At 53.5% G+C, this 23,626-nt stretch overlaps 2 protein-coding genes across 6 annotated transcripts; one reads left to right on the forward strand and one right to left on the reverse strand.

The window, feature by feature from the left end:
- Positions 1–1,037: 1,037 nt before the first annotated feature.
- LOC105483403 (nudix hydrolase 1) lies at positions 1,038–14,174 on the reverse strand. Of its 5 annotated transcripts, none has more exons than XM_011744259.3 (4): positions 14,091–14,174; positions 11,105–11,268; positions 2,178–2,323; positions 1,038–1,356 (listed from the first exon to the last, which is right to left on the reverse strand). In XM_011744259.3, exons 2-4 carry the CDS (start codon positions 11,254–11,256, stop codon positions 1,184–1,186), a joined length of 471 nt encoding a protein of 156 aa, XP_011742561.1. In that variant the 5' UTR covers positions 11,257–11,268; positions 14,091–14,174; the 3' UTR covers positions 1,038–1,183. The 5 variants fall into 5 exon arrangements, with proteins under 5 accessions (XP_011742561.1, XP_011742562.1, XP_011742560.1 ...); XM_011744260.3 differs by lacking the exon at positions 14,091–14,174 and adding an exon at positions 13,011–13,285; XM_011744258.2 differs by lacking the exon at positions 14,091–14,174 and adding an exon at positions 12,750–12,999.
- Positions 14,136–22,815, forward strand: LOC105483402 (mitochondrial rRNA methyltransferase 2). The gene is made up of 3 exons (XM_011744257.3): positions 14,136–14,186; positions 16,766–17,055; positions 21,244–22,815. The coding sequence occupies exons 1-3, from the start codon at positions 14,179–14,181 to the stop codon at positions 21,684–21,686; spliced, it is 741 nt and encodes a 246-aa protein (XP_011742559.2). The 5' UTR covers positions 14,136–14,178; the 3' UTR covers positions 21,687–22,815.
- Positions 22,816–23,626: the final 811 nt, after the last annotated feature.

Consider the following 23,626-nt stretch of genomic DNA (forward strand, 5'->3'; position numbering starts at 1 on the left):
TGCTGGAGATGCCAGATGCCATGTGCCCTGCGAGGACGGCTGGCGGGGCCGCGGGAGGGGGACTGCCAATCATGGTGAAAGGGGACATTTTCACTGGGTCCTCCTGGTTCGTGTCCTGCGTACTTGGGGGGCACTGTGCAGACAGCTGCCCTTTGTCTGCCGGAGACAGTGCAGGCAGGGAGACAGGTTTAGGGCTCTGACAAGGGGCACGGGGACTCCGAGCTGAGGGATGTCAGGGCGGCTCTGTGCGTCTGAGGCCTTTGCTCTTGCTTTGCGGGTCTGTTCATGTCCAAAGCACTTTAGGAGGCTGCAGGGATCAATACCCAATATACCCAATAAACTGGAATTGTTTACACGTGACCTACATTTTGGACGGTTTATCAATAAACGTGTGAACAACTGTTATTAAATGTGTATGAAAGTTGGGCAGGGGAGGGGACTAGCCTATGAGGCATTCAGTCTGGGTTTTAGCCTAGAGCCCTTGGCTGAGCCTCAGCTTCCCACACTGTGCAGGGGGTTTTGAGAGGACACATCCCCAGCTTGCGGCTGTGTGTCCGAGCACGTGTGCCCCTGCCCTGGGCCAGCTGCCCGCCTTGGGAGCAGTCTCCATCCTCTCCTACCTCTGTGCAGCAATGTGGGCCGAAGCCCAGCACATCCGGCAGCTTCCTGTGGACCTGGCAGGCTGTGCTGGTGCCCAGAGGAGGACGTTTAAAAGGTTAGAGACCAGCCAGGCGCGGTGGCTCACGCCTGTAATCCCAGCACTTTGGGAGGCTGAGGCGGGTGGATCACCTGAGGTCAGGAGTTCAAGACCAGCCTGGCCCACATGGGGAAACCCCCATCTCTACTAACATACAAATATTAGTTGGGTGTGACAGTGTACACCTGTAATCCCACCTCTTCAGGAGGCTGAGATGGGAGGATCGCTTGAACCTGGGAGGCGGAGGTTGAAGTGAGCTGAGATCGTGCCACTGCATTCCAGCCTGGGCAACAGAGCGAGACTCCATCTCCAAAAAAAAAAAAAAAAAAAAAGAAAAAAAAAAACTGCTAGAGACCTTTATTTTTCTTTCCATCCAGTCAATTCCAGACGAAACCCAGCTCTGAGCCACTCGGTGCTCCCAGGTGAGGACAGTTTGTGGCTGTTCAGCAGCCACGTCTCCTGCCCAGGGGCTGCCCTGGGCTCCTGCTAGACTGTGTCCACCTCATGGAGCGTGTAGTCCAGGATGGTGTCCTGACCCTGGAACTTGAAGTACCCGTGGAATTTCTTCTTCTGAAGCAGGAGTGGAAACCAGTAGCTGTCATCGGGCCACATGTCCTTGAAGGGGATCTGGTCCAGCTGGAACCAGCATGGGCGCATTTCTGTACCGAGGGAGGAAGAGGGGCACTGATATGCAACCCAGACTTCATGCTTAAAAACATGGTTTTTCCAGCTGGGCGCGGCGGCTCATGCCTGGAATCCCAGCACTGTGGGAGGCCGAGGTGGGCGGATCACGAGGTCAGGAGATTGAGACCAGCCTGGCCACCATGGTGAAACCCTGTCTCTACTAAAAATACAAAAAATCAGCCAGGTGTGGTGGCGGGCGCCTGTAGTCCCAGCTACCTGGGAGGCTGAGGCAGGAGAATGGTGTGAACCTGGGAGGCAGAGTTTGCAGTGAGCCGAGATGGCGCCACTGCACTCCAGCCTGGGTGGCAGAGCGAGACTCCGTCTCAACAACAACAACAACAACAACAAAAACATGTTTTTTTGTGGAGATGGGGTCTCATTATATTGCCCAGACTGGTCTTGAACTCCTGAGCTCAAGTGATCCTTCTGCCTCGGCCTCCCAGTGCTGGGATTCCAGGTGTGAGCCCCGGCGTCTGGCCAGCCCAAACTTACACTGACTCTCTGAGGAGTTCACCGAGTGATCGTGAGGAACTTGACGATCGTTTATATTTAATCCTCATGACCATGTTTCTCATTTTAGGGTAGGAAAATGGGCGCAGAGCAGGGGCAGGTACACTGCTGGAGCCTCAGTGCAGAGACCACTGCTCATGGGCCCCGCACTGGCACTGTGGGGTGGAGGGGGACGCAGGCTGCCCGCTGCCTGGCACTCAGAGATGGTTTGGGCTGATGGCCTTTCTCCCAGACAGGAGATGGGACCCGCAGAGTGGGGAGGGGGAGCAGGCCCCGTGAGACTCACCGTCGCTCTCCGTGGGGGTCCCCTGGATGCTGTCTGTGCAGAAGATATGCACGTCCATGAGCTCAGGCTCGCCCACGAACTCAAACACGATCTGGCCCACCTTGTGCAGGGCGTCCACCGTCAGACCGCTTTCCTCCTGCAGCTCCCTGCGGGCAGAGGTGGATGGGGGAGGGAGGCCGTCAGGGCATGGCGCCACGCCCACACGATGGCAGGGAGGAGGAGCTGGGCATCTACACACAGCCCAGGGAGCCACCAGGGTGGATGGGAGACCCAGGAGGATGTCGCCCAGAAGGCGTTAGCTGGTCCTGACCTGGCTGAGCTTCAGAATCAGCTTGAACTGTGAAGACAGAGTTTGGTTGAGCGGCTCTGGGGAGGGGCCCGGAGGTGGTGTGGAGCCGCTGGTGGGAGGAACAGTTCTTGTCCGTGCTGTATGTGCACCAGTGACAGCCCAGGCCCAGTGTAGTCAGCCACTTGTCTATGGTCTCGAGACCTGAGGGTGGCAGGGTGGGGACCAACCCCACTTCCTTCCTTCCCGGTTACTTGCTTTTCCACAGCTGAGCATCAGAGCCCACGTAGTGGTAGTTATGACCGCAGGGGCCCTGGGACGCTGGTTCCGGGAACCCGGGCTCTATACTCTGGGCCTGTCTGCCCAAAGAAATGTCTCTCCAGCCTGGTGCCCCTTCTCTGGGAACACAGGATGAAACCACAGGCTTCTGTGATCTCTTTCCTGAGGGAGGAGCTCTGGTTTTAACTCTGGCCCCCGGGCTGCCCACACGGGACACGTGGCCTGGGCCTCTTCCTGCATGTTCTCGGGACACGTTCCCCACAGCTGTGCCTGGAGGAGGTGTGAGGGGCTGACTTCACCACGGAGTGCTCAAGTGCTGCCGTGCCTGGGAACAAGCCCTTCCCTGCTTCCCGCACACAGAGCCAGAAGGCTTCCCCGAAGTAGTCTAATGCTGTTGCTAATTTAAAAATTACATATTTGTTGTAGACAACCAGGACACAAAACGCCATAAACTCATCACCCAGGAATGCTACCGTTTCAGTGTTTTTCCTTTGGCTTTCTCCTCTGCTCATCTCTTAGAAAATGCAAACATTAACTCTTAATAGTTTAAAGTTAAAAAATAAAAATGCAAACAGGTTGGGTACAGGGTGGCTCATGCCTGTAATCCCAGCACTTTGGGAGGCCTGGGTGGGAGGATTGCTTGAGCCCAGGAGTTTGAGACCAGCCTGGGCAACATGGCAAAACCCTGTTTCTACAAAAAGAACAACAATTAGCCAGGCATGGTGGCACTCGCCTGTAGTCCCAGCTACTCAGGAGACTGAGGTGGGAGGAATGCTTCAGCCCAGGAGTTGGAGGCTGCAGTGAGGTGTGATCACTGCACTGCATTCCAGCCTGGGCAACCGAGCTAGACCCTGTCTAAAAAAAAAAAAGGCAAACGTTATACACACTTTATACCTTGGGCTTTCCACACAAGGAGGAGTGCGTGACATTCTACACCTTAAGGAATCCAGCCGGCTTCTCAACTCCTATTTGGTATGGAAGAATAAAATGTTTCAACTTCGGGTTATGGTGGAAACCTGTGTTGGGCACAGCGGTGCTGCTGACCTCCCATTCTGAGCGTTTGCTTGCTGTGCTCAGTAGGGTTCTTGCTCAGTCCCTCAGCAGAGGTTTCCCGAAGACCCACTCCATGCTGGGAGACCCTGGGGATACACGGGCTGAGCCGCTGGGTACCTCTGTCTGCTTCTGTTACCATGCCCGGCTAATTTTTCTGTTTTCCTTTTTTTTTTTTTTTTTTTTTTTTTGTAGAGACAGGGTCTTGCTATGTTGCCCAGGCTGGTCCTGAACTCCTGGGCTCAAGTGATCCTTCTGCTTTGGCCTCCCAGCGTGCTGGGATTTCAGGTGTGAGCCACCATGCCTGGCCTAAATGGTCGGATTGAAGTGATGCCTCCTCAGCTTAAACTGCAGGGACTAGAGAGGAAGCAGACCTGGAATCGGCATTTATTCATGGAGATGGCTAATGAAAGTTGGACTTGAGCTAAAAAATTAATGTTTCTACTTGTGGGGTACAAATGGCTCCCCAATTAGATGCAACAGAGATGTTCGGTGGGGCCTCGCCCGCCTCTTGGCCGGCTGTTGCTTGTCTTCAGAAGCGTCACCTCCCAGTGGAATGTTGTGACTGATTTTAGTTCATCTTCCCCAGCTCATGGCAGCGTAGGAAGCATCAAGAATCCTCCGGGAGACAGAGCTGAAGCTCCATTTCCCAGGCGGGGAGCGCCAGGCAGGTGAAGACAACGCTGCTTCAGTTCTGCCCAAGTGTCTGCTCTATCCATGGCACTCGGTTCCCCACACGGCAGACGGGGAAGACGATGAGAAATTACATGAAACAAACAGGGTGGTGAGGCCTCTGTGGCGTGGAGAGGTGGGAGTGGCAGGTTCTGGCGGGCCTGCTTCCCATCGCTGCTCCTGCGTCCCTGGCCTCGCTGGTCTTTGGGGATCAGGGATGCTGTCTAGAAAGGTTGGCTCACACTGTGCACCTAAAGCCCAAATCTGCACGCCCCCACGATTCAGTACGCCCCACGTGCCTGTCCCCTGTCCCGCAGAGGAGGGTCTGAGTCTAGCCCTCTGGACCCCTGCAGGCGAGCGGGGAGGGCGCCTAAACCGGCTCTTGGCCTGGGAGTTAGGGCCCGTCCTGGGGTTCTCCTGATAGAATAGGGCTGAGTATTGCGTGGATAAAGCAGGGACCAGCCTCCCTGGAGACTGGGCTGCCGAGGCTCCTCCTGAGCAGCAAGGGCCTGGGGTTGCCCCAGGAGCAAACCCGTTGACTGGCAGGTACTGCAGCCCAGGGCCATGCTGGTGGCCTGTGGCTGATGGTACCTCATCTCCTGGACACGAGGCTGTTTGCTGCTGGGTTCCCCTAAGCACCAGCCTGTCTGGCTCCAGCGCCCCCGTTCCTCACGCCTGCAGGTGCTCCCCAATGAGGAATTGTTTCTTTTCTTTAAGACGGTCTCGGCCGGGCACAGTGGCTCACGCCTGTAATCACAGCACTTTGGGAAGCCAAGGCGGGTGGATCCCGTGAGGTCAGGCGTTCAAGACCAGCCTGGCCAACATGGTGAATCCCCCATCTCCACTAAAAATACACAAAAAAATTAGGCGGGCATGGTGGTGGGTGCCTGTAATCCCAGCTACTTGGGAGGCTGAGGCGGGAGAATCACTTGAACCCAGGAGGCAGAGGTTGCAGTGAGCTGAGATGGCGCTAAAATAAAAATTATGGCCAGGTGCGGTGGCTCACGCCTGTAAATCCCAGCACTTTGGGAGGTCAAGGTGGGCGGATCATGAGGTCAGGAGATCGAAACTATCCTGGCTAACATGGTGAAACTCTGTCTCTACTAAAAAATACAAAAAATTAGCCGGGCGTGGTGGCAGATGCCTGTAGTCCCAGCTACATGGGAGGCTGAGGCAGGAAAATGGCGTGAACCCGGGAGGCGGAGCTTGCAGTGAGCCGAGATTGCACCACTGCACTCCAGCCTGGGTGACACAGTGAGACTCCTTCTCAAAAATGAAAAAAAAGAAATAAAATAAAAATTACATATCAGATTATATTAAAATAAACTTGTTTATCAAAATATCACAAAGTAGGAGCCACTGAGTAGAAAATATTTGTAATATATATAGTATCTGACAATTCACATCTAAAATGTATAAAGAATTACAAATCAGAAATCGTGACCAGCCTGGGTAATACAGTGGGACCCCATCTCTTAAAAAAAAAAAAAAAAAAATTCAGAAAAAGGTAACCAAATTCAAACACAGGCAAAAGGCTTGAGCAGATACTTCACGAAGAAGGATATCCACGCGGTCCCCAGACTCACAAAGAAGGATATCTGGCCGGGCGCGGTGGCTCAAGCCTGTAATCCCAGCACTTTGGGAGGCCGAGACGGGCGAATCACGAGGTCAGGAGATCGAGACCATCCTGGCTAACATGGTGAAACCCCGTCTCTACTAAAAAATACAAAAAACACTAGCCAGGCGAGGTGGCGGGCGCCTGTAGTCCCAGCTACTCGGGAGGCTGAGGCAGGAGAATGGCGTGAACCCGGGAGGCGGAGCTTGCAGTGAGCCGAGATCTGGCCACTGCACTCCACCCTGGGCGACAGAGCGAGACTCCGTCTAAAAAAAAAAAAAAAGATACCGAGGCGGCCTGCAGACTCACAAAGAAGGATGTCCACACGACCTGCAGACTCCCAAAGGATATCAATGCGGCCCGCGATGCTGTGAAGGTGCTCCCCTTCCGCAGTCCTGAGGGCACGCAGAACCTCCGCGAGCTCACCGTCCCTACCAACATGGCAAAGATGAAAAAGAGAGAGTACCAAGTGTGGTTCAGCATTCGTTTGAATTAGCGAAACATCTGTGAAAAGACGCTTGGCAATCTCTGCTGAAGCTGAACATCGACAGTTTTCCTCCATGGTAACTGTCCACAGGAAAGGGTGCACACGGGCACCAAAAGACACGTCAGGACCGTTCCTGGCAGTCGCTTGTAACAGCTCCCAAGGGTAAGCCCTGCACGCACACCTGCAGCAGAGCTGGGGTCCTGCTGCAGAGAGGGTGAGCCTGCAGCAAAGCGGGTGAGCTGCAGCACGGGCCTCTGCAGGGCATTACCCAGCAGCTGGAGGAGCCACTGCTATGGCACATGTGATGCTGAAAAGAAGCCAGACAAGGGCGCAGCCTCTAGGATCCCACACCATATTTGGGAACAGGCCAAACTCATCAGCTGTGCCGGAAGTCAGGGTGGAGGGTGGGGTCCCACGGTCCACTTCTTTTTCTTTTCTTTCTTTTTTTTTTTGGAGACAGAGTCTGGCTCTGTCGCCCAGGCTGGAGTGCAGTGGCGCGATCTCAGCTCACTGCAAGCTCCGCCTCCTGGGTTCACACCATTCTCCTGCCTCAGCCTCCCGAGTAGCTGGGACTGCAGGCGCCCGCCACCTTGCCCGGCTAGTTTTTTGTATTTTTTAATAGAGACGGGGTTTCACCGTGTTAGCCAGGATAGTCTCGATCTTCTGACCTCGTGATCCGGCCATCTCGGCCTCCCAAAGTGCTGGGATTACAGGCTTGAGCCACCGCGCCCGGCCCACTTATTTTTCTTGATCTATATGTTGGTTAAACAGGTGGACCTGCCAGGTGCGGTGGCTCACACCTGTAATTCCAGCACTTTGGGAGGCAGAGGCAGCTGGATCACTTGAGGTCAGTTTGAGACCAGCCTGGACAACATGGTGAAACTCTGTCTCTACCAAAAAATAAAAAAAATAGCCAGATGTGGTGGTGCACACCTGTAGTCCCAGCTACTCAGGAGGCTCAGGCAGGTGAATCGCTTGAACCGGGAGGTGGAGGCTGCAGTGAGCAGAGATCATGCCACTGTACTCCAGCCTGGGCAACAGAGCAAGACTCCATCTCAAAAAAAGAAACAGGTGGCCGGGTGCGGTGGCTCACACCTGTAATCCCAGCACTTTGAGAGGCCGCAGCGGGTGGATCACAAGGTCAGAAGATAAGATACCATCCTGGCCAACATGGTGAAACCCTGTCTCTACTAAAAATACAAAAATTAGCCGAGCATGGTGGCGGCCGCCTGTAGTCCCAGCTTCTCAGGAAGCTGAGGCAGGAGAATCGCTTGAACCCGGGAGGCGGAGGTTGCAGTGAGCCAAGATCATGCCACTTCACTCCAGCCTGGGTCACAGAGCGAGACTCCATCTCAAAAAACAAAAAAACAAAACAAAAAAAAACCCACTGTGCAATTTTCTCTATGTGCATGACACTTCAATAAAAGTGCAAGTTACGCTGGGCGCAGTGACTCACGCCTGTAATCCCAGCGCTTTGGGAGGCTGAGATGGGAGGGTCGCTTGAGGCCAGGAATTTGACACCAGCCTGGGCAACATGGCAAAACCCTGTCTCTACTAAAAATAAAAAAATTAGCCAGGTGTGGTGGTGTGCACTGGTAGTCTCAGCTACTCGGGAAGATGGCTTGAGCTCAGGAGGTCGAGACAGCCGTGAGCTATGACTGTGTCACCGCACTCTATCCTGGGCAGTCCTGATCTTATAGAATGATTCTGGAGAAAGACTGGCAGGAAGTGAATCATTAAATATGATTAAAAAGGGTGAGAGTGCCATGAAGGAAAGATACAGGATAAGATGTGTTGAGAACGACGGGTGGGGAAGGCACTTTCTTAGCTGTGAAAGCTGTCAGGGGTGGGGTGGGGGGACAACCGGATGAAGAGCAAGGTGGGCCACAGCTTGGGATGTCCCAGGAGCAGAGACTGGGGAGGGAGGGGGCAAGGCAAGCCCGTGGGGGGCTCAGTGGCTGACACAGGAGGGCGGCTGTAAGTGCACTGAGAGGTGTTAAGGGTTTAATGTGTGAGTACGCGTCTGTGTGTGTTGCGGGTTGGGGGAGACCCAGATGCAGTCTGGGAAGGGCCACCTGGCAGCTGTGTGGAATGGGGACTGCAGAGGGGAGGGTGGAGGCCATGAGGGCCAGCCCAGCTACGGGGCTGCTGCACCTGTCCAGGTGAGGGGGATGGAGCCAGGTTACACCCGAGGATGGAAGTCACAGGCTTCCTGCTCTGTGTCTCAGTTCCCCCACTCAAACCCTGGGCTGAGCGCAAGCCACCGCTGTATTCAGCAGTGAGGGTCTGGAGTGTTGGTGCCTCTGTTTGTGTAATATTTACAGAGGGTAGGAGGAAAGTTCTTTCGACCGTGACAAAGTTCAGAAGAAAATAAATCAGGGCTGCCAAGGGGGCCTGTGCTTTGCTTGTCACCAGCAGGACAAGGAGAAGAAATCCAGCCACGTGGAGCTCCTCCATCCAGCCTCCTCAGCTCTGCCGCCTGCTGCCCTCACACCCCCCACTTCTCTGCACAGCTGGTGCTCCTCCAGCCCTCTGTGCTTCTGCGAAGGTCTCCTTCCTCCCTCCCTCCATGCCCTCCCAGCCAACGTCAAGCCCTCAGAGTGTTTTCCTGGTACCCAGTTAATCACCCTTCCTTTCTCCTGGAGGCCCCTGGCCACCAGGTGTGGACCGGATCTCCTTCTGCAGGTCTCCTGAACCCGGTGCCAGACAACACGAGAGCTCCAGAGGCAGGGACTGACCTGTTCCTCCCTGTGTCCCCAAGCCCCACACAGAGCAGCGCTACCGAAATCCATGAGGTGATGGGTGGTCTTACCAGATCAAAGACAAAGGGCTGGGCAGGAGAACCCCCAGGGCCACCTCTCCTGCCTGTTTCCTGTGCTGTTGTTGCTCTGCACACACTCCTGGCATGGACATGCTGGATGCCCGATTCACACCCAGTGGTCCTCCTCCCCAGCTGCGGCCCCCAGCACAGCCTATCGCACTGGCACCTGCCATGGTGACTGATCAAATGTGTCTGCATGGCTGGAGCCCGGGGTCCCAGGCCTTAGAGGGGAAGCACACGCAGGGCTCTCCAAACTGAGGGTTGGGACCCACATGATCCGGGAAATCAGCTTAGTGGATTACAATTGAAAAAAAGGGTCAAGCCAGTGGCTCATGCCTGCAATCTCAGCACTCTGGGAGGCCCAGGAGGGAGGATCGCTTGAGCCCAGGAGTTAATGAGACCCCATGTCTACGAAGAATTAAAAAACTGAGCATGGTGGCATGTGTCTGTGGTCCCAGCTATTTGCGAGACTGAGGCAGGAGGATCGTTTGAGCCCAGGACTTTGAGGCTGCAGTGAGCCATGAGGGTCCCACTGCACTCCCGCCTGGGTGAGATCCCATCTCTGGAGAAAAAAAGAAACATGAATCAGAAAAGTAGAGTGCCCTTTGATGTAATCAGGGCAGCTACTGCAACTTATTTTAGCTGTACCTGCATACCTGAGTGTGTATATTCTATCATATAAAACGTGTTTCTTACTGCAGGTTGTGATGAAAAAATTGGAAAGCCACTGGGGTCCTGGCTTTCTTGCGTGCTAGGACCCTCTTTACTCTGTAGTTCTCCTCTCCAGGGAAGCTGGCCTACCTTTCTCAGAACAAAAACATGAATGGGGGCTAACATCTGTGCAGCGATGTTTACACAGATGATCTCATTTACCCTGTGAGGGGTGTCTGGAGGACTGTGTGATCTTGGGTAAACGGCTCAACCTCTCTGGGCTTCAGTTCCTTCCTAGGTGAAGCTGGCTGTGTTAAGGATGCAGACTTTGTGTACACTGGGTGTGAGATAAAAGCAATCATGAGCGCCACTGAACAGACAGAGGAACCAAGTGACTGACGAGCCCTTTGGTGACAGTGAGGGTGCCGGGAGGGTTCAATTCAAGCCATGATGCACAGAAGCTTCCAGATACACCCTGAAGCCCCCAGCACCACCACGCCACAACAGCTAACACGCACTCAGCACTCACTACACACCATGCACAACAGCTAACACACACTCAACACGCACCACACACCACACACAACAGCTAACACACACTCAGCACTCACTACACACCACGCACAACAGCTAACACACTCAACATGCATCACACACCACCCACAACAGCTAACACGCACTCAGCACTCACCACACACCACACACAACAGCTAACACACTCACGCACCACACTACACACAACAGCTCACACTCAACATGCACCACACACTACAGCTAACACACACTCAACACTCACCACACACCACACACAACAGCTAACACACACTCAGCACTCACCACGCACTGTTCTAAGTCCTTTGTGTTCATTTCCTCATTTCATCTTCACAAGAGTCCTAAGGGCTGCGGACTGGTCTTCATTCTGAGATGAAGACACTGAGGCTCACAGGTTAACTCCCTGCTCCGGGTCACTTAGCTCTAAGTGGTGAAACCAAGGGTGTGGCCCTACAGCCCAAATCCCTGTGCCCTGGGAAAGCCGGTTCCACGGCCAGACCTGCCCTGTCCTTACCTCCTGGCCCCATCCTCGATGGTCTCTCCTTCTTGCACTTTGCCCCCGAAACCATTCCACAGGCCGGCCCCGAAGCCTCGCTTTTTCATGCCCAGGAGAACTCGCTGAGGCTGCAAGACCAGCACCAGGGTATAGAGCCTGGAGGCGCCCATGGTCCCTGGGTTCTGAAAGGAAGGCGAGAGGGCAGTCAGTTATGATGCGCGTGGAGGAAGCACGTGCCAGGGGCCAGGAGGACTGGGATGTGCTCTGGGAGGCAGGGTTGGTGGGGGGGTACGCTGTAATTCCCCAGCCCTGCCACGTGTGGCTTCCCTTGTGGCAGGTGGAAACCTGCCATTGAACCAATGATTTTCTGGGGTAGAAACAGAACCCAGTGGTCAGCAGGGCTGATCAAGCAGAACACAGGCTGGCGCTACCTTCCTTCTCCACAACTCAGCCCTCAGGTGCAGAGGACATGACCTTTCCAGACTGCACTCTTGCTCCTGCGTCTACCCCCAGGAACGCCCTCCCATAGGCACACAGTGGGGAACAACAGTCCCCGTGCCTGACCAGCACCAAAATAACCACAGTTTATCCTGTGGTTCTCAGGTCAGGCTTCAACTCTGGCCTTTTGATTAATAGGAGCTTCTTTCAGTCTAGTGGGACCTGGCCTCTCTGTAGCAGGCTTCCAGATACCCAGGAAATGTGTGGTTGTAGACAGACACAGGTCCACCCAACACGGCCTGGCTAGTCCTCCCTCCTGTGACAGGAGTTTATACCCCACTCACTCTGCTCCTACTGTGGCTACTGTAGGACCTGGCACCCAGGGGGGCCACTGGAAGTCGCAAGGGCCCTTCCTGCTCCCATAGGTGTACAGGTTCAGGTTCAGAGGACTCTCAGGGTGATGCCTCAGCCAGGTCCCTGATGGAAAAAGGACCCTGAAGAAATGCTGGAGGGCCAGGACCAACTTTCCTTTATTTATTTTGAGACGAGATCCTGCTCTGTTGCCCAGGCTGGAGGAGAGTGGCATGATCTCGGTTCGCTGTAATCTCAGCCTCCCTGGCTGAAGCCATCCTCCTGTCTCAGCATCCCACATAGCTGGGACCACAGGCATGAGCCACCACACTCAGCTAATTGCTGTATTTTAGTAGAGATGGGGTTTTGTCATGTTGCCCAGGCTGATCATGAACTCCTGAGCTCAAGCAATCCACCCACCTCAGCCTCCCAAAGTGCTGAGATTACGGGCGTGAGCCACTGCGCCCAGCCAGGACCAACTTTTCTGGGGTCCACACCTGACTGAGACACAGGATTCAGGACCAGTGATCCTCCTTGGAAGCTGTGGTGTCTGAGAAAAGGGACTCGATGGTAAGCAAAGAAGAGGGCAGGGAAGTGCTGGGTAGAGGAGGGCGTGGTCTCTGGCTAGGGCTCCACCCCCAGGCCTGTGCCCAGGGACCTAGGTGAGGACAGGCATTTCTGTTTTCCTGCCCAAATGTTGCATTTCCCAAGCCTGCCACGTCCCAGTCCTGTGCCTATAAAACCCCCCAGACCCTAGTGGGCAGATACACAAGCTGCTGGATGTCAAAAGGACGTGGAAAGCACAACAACAGGCACCAGCAGGGAATCAACTAGAGGAAGCATGAGTTTGGCCCAGGCTGCTCAGGAGAATCACCTTCCCACTCCAGCTCCCTTCTGGCTCCCCCATCTGCTGAGGGCGAATTCCACTTATAAAACCTTGCACTCTCTCTCCAAGCCGCCCTGTGATCTGATTGCTCCGGTACATCAAGGCAAGAAACGCGGGGACACAGAAAGCCCTCTGTCCTTGCGATAAGGCAGGGAGTCTAACAGCTAACACAAGCCACCTACAAGGCTGAACTTTCAGAGTACCCTCTAACACACGCCCACGGGGGCTTCAGGAGCCGCAAATATTCACCCCCAGACACTGCCTGCCCGTCTCTATGCTCCCCTAGAGGCTTGAGCAGCGGGGCACTGAAGAAGTGAGCCACATCCCCATCGCAGGCCCTTCGAGGAGGACAAGGGAACCTTTCCCGTGTCACTGAGACTGGGTCCTGGTGGCGGAGGCAGGTCAGACAGGGTAAGTGGGTTTGTGGCTGAGCTTCACACCAGGCCCGTGTACTTTGTCCCAACACTGATCTGTTCCTGCCAGAAGCCACGGTTTCCAAAGTAAATTTCTGTGATGATTTACTCCTGGTCTCCCCCACGCCTCCGCCCCGCTCTCCTCGTCTCTCCCCCAAGCCCCCGGTCCCGCTCTCCTCGTCTCTCCCCCAAGCCCCCGGCCCCGCTCTCCTCGTCTCTCCCCCAAGCCCCCGGCCCCGCTCTCCTCGTCTCTCCCCCAAGCCCCCGGCCCCGCTCTCCTCGTCTCTCCCCCAAGCCCCCGGCCCCGCTCTCCTCGTCTCTCCCCCAAGCCCCCGGCCCCGCTCTCCTCGTCTCTCCCCCAAGCCCCCGGCCCCGCTCTCCTGGTCTCCCCCGAGTTCCCGGCCCCGCTCTCCTGGTCTCCCCCGAGTTCCCGGCCCCGCTCTCCTGGTCTCCCCCGAGTTCCCGGCCCCGCTCTCCTGGTCTCCCCCGAGTTCCCGGCCCCGCTCTCCTGGTCTCCCCTAAGCCCCCGGCCCCGCTCTCCTGGTCTCCCTCAAGCCCCCGGCCCCGCTCTCCTCGTCTCTCCCCCAAACCCCCGGCCCCGCTCTCCTTGTCTCCCCCAAACCCCCGGCCCCGCTCTCCTGGTCTCCCCCAAGCCCCCGGCCCCGCTCTCCTTTTCTCTCCCCCAAGCCCCCGACCCCGCTCTCCTGGTCTCCCTCAAGCCCCCGGTCTCCCTCTTCTGGTCTCCCTCGAGCCCCCGACCCCGCTCTTCTGGTCTCCCCCGAGTTCCCGGCCCCGCTCCCCTGGTCTCCCTCAAGCCCATGACTTGGCTCCCCCGTTCTCCTGCCGCCCGCTGGCCGGGCTCCCCTCCCTCCCTGGTCACCACCACTCCTGGGATCCTCGCGCGCGCTTTTCATACCTGCACCGCCGCTTCCGGGCGCCGGGCCTCTGGCCGGAAGTGAGGTCAGGCACTTCCGGCAGCGCGCTGCCTACGTGGGGAAAAATCCATGGCGGGGTGAGCGGGGTGCTACTTCTTTGTGTGCAGGTTACGGGAGTGGTTGGGGGTCCGCCCCGTCGCCTTCCTTGGTCCTGGCCTCGGGGCTGGGTGACGAGCGCTGGACACTGTGGCCGCACTTAGGGAGCGCGACAGGGACGAGGCCGGGGTTCCTGGTCGCAGTTTCCCGGGAGGAGGGCGCCCTCAAGTCTCCAGGGGCAGGGCCGGCTGGGCCGTGGGGAGGCTGGGGCCGGGGGCAGAGTCCAGGTGCGGGGGGCAGCGCCGGGGTGCAGATCCGAGGCGCCAGGGGCTAGCCGGGGGCGAGAGTTCGTTTCGTGGGCGGGGTAGCTCTATTGCCCACGTTTCCTGGGCTGTCGAGTGGGTTCTGGCCCCCGAGACCGGCCTGTGCCATTTTCCCGGGAGACCCCTTAAGCCAGGTGAAGACAGCGACTCACGGTCAGCGGTCAGTGCCTCCTGGCTGGTCAGCACGCTTTGGTGCTGCGGAAGCTGGAAGCTTTGGCCGTGGAGCCATGGGGTAGTAACTTTTATTTATTTATTTAAATCAGAAAGACATAGAGACCGGGCTTGGTGGCCCACACCTGTCATCCCAGCACTGTGGAAGTCTGAGGCAGGAGGATCCTTTGAGCCTAGGAGTTCTAGACCAGCCTAACCAATATAGTGAGATGCCATCTCTAAAAAAAGTTTTTAAAAATTAAAAAAAAAAATTAGTCCAGGCATGGTGGTGCACACCTGTAGTCCCAGCTACTCAGGAGGCTGAGGTGGAAGGTTCACTTGAGACCCAGAGGTTATGGCAGCAATCAGCTGTGATTGTGCCACTGCATTCCAGCCTGGGTGATGGCGAAAAAGAAAAAAAAAGAAAAATGGCTGGGTGAGGTGGTTCACGCCTGTAATCCCAGCACTTTGGGAGGCCAAAGTGGGTGGATCGCCCGAGGTCAGGAGTTTGAGACCAGCTTGGCCAACATGGTGAAACCCCATCTCTCCTGAAAATAGAAAAATTAGCCGGAAGTGGTGGCACACACCTGTAGTCCCAGCTACTCAGGAGGCTGAGGTGGGAGGTTCACTTGAGCCCCAGAGGTTGTGGTTACAGTCAGCTGTGATCGTGCCACTGCACTCCAGCCTGGGTAATAGCAAAACCCTGTCTCTAAAAAAACAAAAAGGAAAAAGAAAAATGGCCGGGTGCAGTGGCTCACACCTGTAATCCCAGCACTTTGGGAGGCCAACGCGGGCGGATCACCTGAGGTCAGAAGTTTGAGACCAGCCTGGCCAACGTGGTGAAACCCATGTATACTGAAAATACAAAAATTAGCCGGACGTGGTAGCAGGTGCACGCCTGTAATTCCAGCTACTTGGGAGGCTGAGGCAGGAGAATTGCTTGAACCCGGGAGTCGGAGGTTGCAGTGAGCCACCACTGCACTCCAGCCTGGGGGCCAGGGTGAGACTCTGTCTCAAAAAAAAGAAAAAACGACATAGAACTTACTTGGTAAGGTTGTTCTCAGAGTTAAATGAGGGGAGGTGTGTATAGCTTCCTGCTTAGCTATTGTGGGCTGTGAACAAATTGTTACAGCATAGCTTATCCAGAGAGTGTTGGAAATTGTCCTTCAACGATTCACACAGGTTTAGTTCAATTTTATGTTAAGACATGTAGGTGAGAGGATTGTTTGAGCCCAGGAGTTCCAGTCTGCGTTGAGCTGTGACCTCACCACTGCACTCCAGCCTGGGCTATAGAGACCCTGTCTCAAAAAAAAAAAAAAAAAAAAAAAGAAATATGACAGGCCAGTCCCCCCGTATTATTGCCAAAGCCCTGAACTAGGTAACTAAGGCAAGGATCTGTCCTTAGGAGGTTTTCTTGCAGTCTTTCAGAACTCAATGAACATTTTTGCCACATGAGAAAAGAATATTACTTTAATTAATTAATTTACATATTTACTTATTTTTTGAGACAGAGTCTCGCTCTGTCACCCAGGCTGGAGTGCAGTGGCGCAATCTCGGCTCACTGCAACCTCTGCCTCCTGGGTTCAGGTGATTCTCCTGCCTCAGCCTCCCGAGTAGCTGAGTTTATAGGCACGTGCCACCACGCCCGGCTAATTTTTGCATTTTGGTAGAGACGGGGTTTCACCATGTTGGCCATGGTTGGCCAGGCTGGTCTCGAACTCCTGACCTCAGGGGATCCATCTGCCTTGGTCTCCAAGAGTGCTGGAATTACAGGTGTGGGCCACCATACCCGGCCCCCTAATCTCCTTTTATAAGGACATCAGTGCTATTGGAATAGGGTCTACCCATATGACCTTGTTTTAACTTGGTCCCCTCTTTCAGGTGTGTGGGTGTATTTGGGTCCTGTCTCCGAATACACCCATATTCTGAGGTACCAAGGGTTAGGACATCAACACATGAATTTTGTGGGGACACAGTTTGGCCTGTGATGCCTGCTTTTCGGCTGTGTAGCCTTGTCAGTTCACCTCCCCTCCTGGGCCTTGGTGCCCCATCTCTAGAAATGAATGAGTTGATCCGAGGGCCCCCCCAGCTTGTGGCCTGCCATTCTGTGTGATGCCAACCTGCCTTCTCCTCTTCTCTCCCACCAGGTACTTGAAGCTGGTGTGTGCTTCCTTTCAGCGCCAAGGGTTCCATACTGCTGGGAGTCGCTGTAAGAATCGGACAGGCGCTGAGCACCTGTGGCTGACTCGGCATCTCAGGGACCCGTTTGTGAAGGCTGCGAAGGTGGCGAGCTACCGGTGTCGAAGCGCCTTCAAGCTCCTGGAGGTGAACGAGAGGCACCAGATTCTGCGACCTGGCCTTCGGGTATTAGACTGCGGAGCAGCTCCTGGGGCCTGGAGTCAGGTGGCGGTGCAGAAGGTCAATGCCGCAGGCACAGGTGGGGCCTCTGCACTGCTGTTGGCACCTTCTGGCTACCCTGAGGTTGAGTGGGCATGGGCAAGCTGCCTCTGCCAGTGGATGCAAGATGCTGGAGCCCTTTTCTAAGGCGTGCGCTTCTGAGTGGGTGGTTTAGTAGGGGTGATGATAAAAATAGGATGCTGCCATTTTCAAAATGAAAGACAAAGTAGAAAGGTGCGGTGAAAATGGAAATCACCTCGCATGAGACCGCCCGGATGTACCAGCACCAGCATGGTGGTGTGTATCCTTCCAGGCTTGTGTTTGCATAGATCCCTCACATTTTCAAAAGCGATGTTGTTCCATACTCTTCTTGCTAATTTGCAGCCTTACTGGAGCTATTTTTGCTTAATAATACATACATACATATATACGTACATACATAGATACATATATATTTTTGTTTTGTTTTGTTTTTGTTTTTCCCCACCCTAGAGGGAGTCTTCCTCTGTTGCCCAGACTGGAGTGCAATGGTGTGATCTCAGTTCACTGCAACCTCCGCCTCCCGAGTTCAAGTGATTCTCCGGCCTCAGCCTCCTGAGTAGCTGGGATTACAGGTGCCTGCCACCACACCTGGCTAATTTTTTTTTTTTTTTTTTTTTAAGTAGAGACAAAGATTTCACCATGTTGGCCAGGCTGATCTCAAACTCTTGACCTCAGGTGATCCGCCCACCTTGGCCTCCCAAAGTGCTGGGATTACAGATGTGAGCCACGGCGCCCGGCTACTCTTGATGTATTGACATCTCTTCCCAACAGCCCAGCTAAATTTCCAAGTCCCGTAAGCCCTGGAGCTTCCTGGTGGCCCCACTGGGGCTGCTCCCTCCAGAACCTAGAAGAGGCTTCATGGCCAGGGCTATGGATTCGCCACTCTGGGTGAAGCTGAGACGCAGTTTTCAATCTGTTTTATATCTTAGGGTTTTGAGTAAAATTTTCTGTATAGAAAGGTTCCCCTGAATAATGAGATCAGCCAGCTGCCCATACGACGGAAGACACTGTCGTCATTGCGAAAGTTTCATCCTGTTCCATGTAGTGCTTGCACCATAGGCTCTTTAGCCAGCTCCCTCACTGTGGGCGTCAAGCTTACTTTTGGCTTTTTGCTGGGATGCGTGTGCTGTGGAGAATATCCTTGCCGTTTATGTTTCCTGCTGTAAAGCCAGGGTAGCTGCATGCACTGGCATTTGAACAGGGTGAGACAGTCCACCCAGAGCCCTCCCAAATCTCTCCCAAATACCTTAGAGTAGGGATACTGGTCCCCATTTATTGGTGAGAAAACTGAGGCTCAGGGTTTCATGACTTGTTGAAAGTGCAGACCTGGAATGCTGGTACATCTGCCCCACTGCTGGTTTGCGGTAGGTTTGCCGTGAACTCTCAGTGTCTACCTGCATCCGCTTGGGTGGCCCCTGCCCAGACTTAGGCTGGGATATGCCTCTTCTGGCTTTTGAACAGCCCTTTTTTTTTTTTTTTTGAGATGGAGTCTCACTCTGTTGCTCAGGCTGGAGCGCAGTGGCGCCATCTCGGCTCACTGTAATCTCCACCTCCTGGGTTTAAGTGATTTCCAGCTAATTTTTGTATTTTTAGTAGAGATGGGGTTTAGCCATGTTGGCCAGGCTGGTCTCGAACTCCAGACCTCAGGTGATCCTCCTGTCTCTGCCTCCCAGCATCCTCGAGGTGCTTCCTGGTACGTCCATCGGGGTCGGCCTGAACAGCCTTTTTATTGTTTTTCAGCTCAGCATTTATTGACTAAATAAGTGGATTTGTGTTGGAAATGTCAGTTCTTTTTCTCATTGCTGAGTTTATCACCGTGGAGTCCTCCTAGTAACTGATTTCAGTGGTTTCTGTTCCCCTAAGTGCTCCTCAGATGAAGCAGGAGAGTGGCTCAGCGTGCCTTGTAGGAAGAAGTGACAGAAGGAGACAGCGTGAGCGTGATCTGCCTGGGCTTGTCCTGGAAGTCACAAGCATGCAGCCAAAGCTGTTTGCCTTCGGTGGAAATTTCCCAAGGTTGTAACATATTGGATATTATAGGAGCGAAAGCTCAGGAGCATAAAGTGAGGCATGAGGCCGGGCGCGGGGACTCGCGCCTGTAACCCCAGCACTTTGGGAGACTGAGGTGGGAGGATCACCCGAGGTCAGGAGTTCGAGACCAGCCTGGGCAATGTGGTGAAACCCCGTCTCTACAAAAAATTAGCCAGGGGTGGTGGCATGTGCCTGTGGTCCCAGCTACTTAGGAGGCTGAGGTGGGAGGGGTCGCTTGAGCCTGGGGAAGTCGAGGCTGCAGTGAGCTGAGGCCATGCAGTGGAGTGAGACCCTGTCTCTCTCTCTCTCACACGCACACACACAAAAGGATAACTTGCTGATATTTGAGTAACGCTAGTTGTAAAACTAAAAAGGTGCCATTGTGTCACCTTAACCTAAAACAAGACTTGTTTCCTATAACTGATGTCAGCGTCTGCCTCCCCCTCTTCTCACTCTGTACCTACATTCAAAGCCCCTCTCACAAGCCCAACACCCCCATCTCCCCAGCAGTCCCCTCCACTGAGGAGAGCCGTAGTTCTGTTGAGAAGTGTCGGAGTTGATAAGCTAAGGGTAGAGTCACAGATGTTCTTGTTCAGTCTGCTTAACAGAAAGGCTGTTCCAACGGTAGGGGGCGAGGAAGAGACCATGTTTCATTCCTAGTTTAAACATTGGAAGTCCAGGTATTTTGAAGATTACCTCATTTTTCAAAGGTAAAACCCCTCAATCTTCAGCCCAGGAAAATGGGACGCCTCACGCCTCATTTTTTTTTTTTTTTTTTTTTTTTTGAGATGGAGTCTCGCTCTGTCGCCCAGGCTGGAGTGCAGTGGCTAGATCTCAGCTCACTGCAAGCTCCGCCTCCCGGGTTCACGCCATTCTGCTGCCTCAGCCTCTTCTGAGCTGGGACTACAGGCGCCCGCCACCTCGCCTGGCTAGTTTTTTGTATTTTTTAGTAGAGATGGGGTTTCACCGTGTTAGCCAGGATGGTCTCGATCTCCTGACCTCGTGATCCGCCCGCCTCGGCCTCCCAAAGTGCTGGGATTACAGGCTTGAGCCACCGCGCCCAGCCTCATGCCTCATTTTAGCTGGGTGTCCTGAGTAGCTGAGACTACAGCTAATTTTTATATTTTTTTGTAGAGATAGGATCTTGCTATGTTGCCCAGGCTGGACTAGAACTCCTGGGCTCTAGCAGTTCTTCTCAGCCTCCCAAAGTGCTGAGATTTTAGGTGTGAGCCACCGCACCTAGCTGGTATCAGTTTTTGTACATTATTTTGTATGTGTTCATTTTCCTCATCTCTTGACTTATTTCCAGTAGTTTCTACATTGGAAGCAATTGGATTAAGGTGGAGAAGGAGAATGGATTTATTGATTTAATCCAGAGGCACTTTATGCACTAGTATATTATTTTCTTTTTCTTTTTTTTTTTTTTTTTTGAGATGGAGTCTCGCTCTGTTGCTGAGGCTGGAGTGTAGTGCTCTTGAGATGAAGCAAGAGCATGCCTTGTAGGAGAAAGTGACAGAAGGAGAGAGCGTGAACGTGATCTTGGCTCACTGCAACCTCCGCTTCCTGGGTTCAAGAGATTCTCCTGTCTCAGCCTCCCGACTAGCTGGGATTACAGGCATGTGCCACCACAGCTGCCTGAGTTTTGTAGTTTTAGTGGAGACAGCATTTCCCCATGTTGGCCAGGCTGGTCTCGAACTCCTGACCTCAGGTGATCCATCTGTGTCAGCCTCCCAGAGTGCTGGGATTATAGTTGTGAGCCACTGCGACTGGCCTATTTTCTATTTTAGTTTATCAAAAAGAGCACTCAGAGATAAGAACCCTTTCACAGAGAGTGAGCCTTGGGTAGTGAAATGATACCAGATTTGGAATCAGAAGTCCTGGCGCTTGGCACAGGTCTGCCCATGGCTGAGGATGACTCTAGGACAGTTACTTCCTGTCTGGGCCTCAGCTTCTCAGATGTTAAGGCCCACGACCTCCCCCACCACGTGTCTTTATAGGATGTATAGATAGAAAACGCCTGTGTTTACCTATTTGCACATTAGCTCTTTGCATTGGTCTTGACATTTTACTTTTATTTCATCATTTTGTTGCATGTACTATATTTTTGTGAAAACATTCAGGGTGTAAATAAATAACACATTCACCATTTCTTCCATAGATCCCAGCTCTCCTGTTGGCTTCGTGCTTGGGGTAGATCTTCTTCACATATTCCCCCTGGAAGGAGCAACTTTTCTGTGCCCTGCTGATGTGACTGACCCGAGAACCTCACAGAGAATCCTCGAGGTGCTTCCTGGTGGGAGAGCAGATGTGATTCTGAGCGACATGGCGCCCAATGCCACAGGGTTCCGGGACCTCGATCATGACAGGCTCATCAGCCTGTGCCTGACCCTTCTCAGCATGACCCCAGACATCCTGCAACCTCGGGGAACATTCCTTTGTAAAACCTGGGCTGGAAGTCAAAGCCATCGGTTACAGAGGAGACTGACAGAGGAATTCCAGAATGTAAGGATCATCAAACCTGAAGCCAGCAGAAAAGAGTCATCAGAAGTGTACTTCTTGGCCACACAGTACCAGGGAAGGAAGGGCGCTGTGAAGCAGTGAGGATTTCTTGTGCCATTTTCATAATGGTCATTAGCTTCTTTTAAGCTCGAAACGTAGCCTGAGCTCCTTCCGGAAGAGTTCCTGGGAGATCTGAGCTGATTTTGGAGATGGAACAGGACAAGTGGGGAGTCTCTTTCTTTTTTTTTTTTTTTTGAGACGGAGTCTCGCTCTGTCTCCCAGGCTGGAGTGCAGTGGCGCGATCTCCACTCACTGCAAGCTCCGCCTCCCAGGTTCACGCCATTCTCCTGCCTCAGCCTCCCGTGTGGCTGGGACTACAGGCGCCTGCCACTGCGCCCGGCTAATTTTTGTATTTTTAGTATTTGGGGTTTCACCGTGTTAGTCAGGATGGTCTCGATCTCCTGACCTCGTGATCCGCCCATCTCGGCCTCCCAAAGTGCTGGGATTACAGGCGTGAGCCAGCGCGCCCGGCTGGGAGTCTCTTTCTTTCTCTCTCTCTTTTTAACCAAAAAGAGATGACAAAACTAAGTTCAGGGGCCATGGAAAATGAAAAAGTCCTCTATATTGATTTGTGAAGAGAAAGTTATCAAGAGAAAGAGGTGAGGATGGAAGGATGAAGAGAGACAGACTGTGGGAAGAATCAGAAGGAATCCGCTGAGGCAGGGATGGGTGTGCCCATGTGTGCCTTGACGGGACTTCATCTTACAGACTGTTAAACTGTCACACAGAAACAGGCTTTCCACTGCTCCTCCCAGAGCACCATGCACAGGTTTCCAGTTCTTAGTGTGGCTATTTAAAGTAGAAAATCTGGGGGCTGGGTGAGGCCACTCACACCTATAATCCCAGAAGGCTGAGGCTGGGGGATTCTTGAAGTCAGAAGTTCAAGACCAACCTGGGCAACATAGCAACACCCACTGTCTCTACAAAAATGAAAAAACAAAAAACCAAACCAAAAGAAAAATCTGAAATTTCCATCTGGGGATTAAATTCTTTCTTTCTGGTGAGTAATCTAGAGATTCATGCATTCTTCAAGCAGCAGAAGTTCCCAGAGCGATTAGGGAAGACGTATGGTCTGAATTTACGCATGCACTGGGTGTGCTTTGGTTTTCGCTGGAAATTTGTATCTGTGTCTGGACTCCCAAGAACATAAAGGTAATTGCCAAAGCAAGCAGTGATGTGGTGTGTTTATTTTCTTTTACTCTTCTAGGAACTCGATGCAGCTTTGTATTTAATAAAATAGAGGTTGCATTATTGTAAGGGACTTTCATGCTTTTAAGTTTTGTTTTTTTAAAACTGGCTTCCTCAAAGCCATTTCCTGGAGGTGTACTCATCCCTCAAGAAGTGTGTTGACTGTAACTATGATTCAATTCCAAGCACCAGTGCCGTAAGTCTGGAAACCCAGGAATCGCCATCAGGGATCTGGGGCTTGGTCCAGCTCCCCAAAGGAAACTGCAGGTCAGATGTTTTGACTTGATTTTTTTTTGAAACGGAGTCTCGCTCTGTCGCCCAGGCTGGAGTGCCTTGAAACGGCTCACTGTAAGCTCCACCTCCCGGGGTTCACGCCATTCTGCCTCAGTCTCCTGAGTACATGGGACTACAGGCACCCACCACCAAGCCCGGCTAATTTTTTTTTTTGTATTTTTAGTAGAGACGGGGTTTCACCGTGTTAGTCAAGAAGGTCTCGATCTCCTGACCTCGTGATCCACCCGCCTCAGCCTGCCAAAGTGCTGGGATTACAGGCGTGAGGCACGGCGCCCGGCCGCCAGATGTTTTGGCTTTTCATTTTATTTCTGGTTGCAGTCAGGTAGTTAAGTCCAGGGACTCTCTTGCCCTACTCCACCTCGTTCTCATTCCATTTCATTTCCGGGGCACACAACTTGGAAGTCTTTTTCTCTGGAAGAAGAAAAATTCAATGTAGACCCTTAGGAACAGCATCTTCTTAGAGGGAAGCCAGGGACTGGGCAGAGGTGGGAAGAAGAGAG

This window comes from Macaca nemestrina, chromosome 4 (genome assembly GCF_043159975.1).
Source record: "Macaca nemestrina isolate mMacNem1 chromosome 4, mMacNem.hap1, whole genome shotgun sequence".
In the NCBI taxonomy this organism is placed as follows: domain Eukaryota; kingdom Metazoa; phylum Chordata; class Mammalia; order Primates; family Cercopithecidae; genus Macaca; species Macaca nemestrina.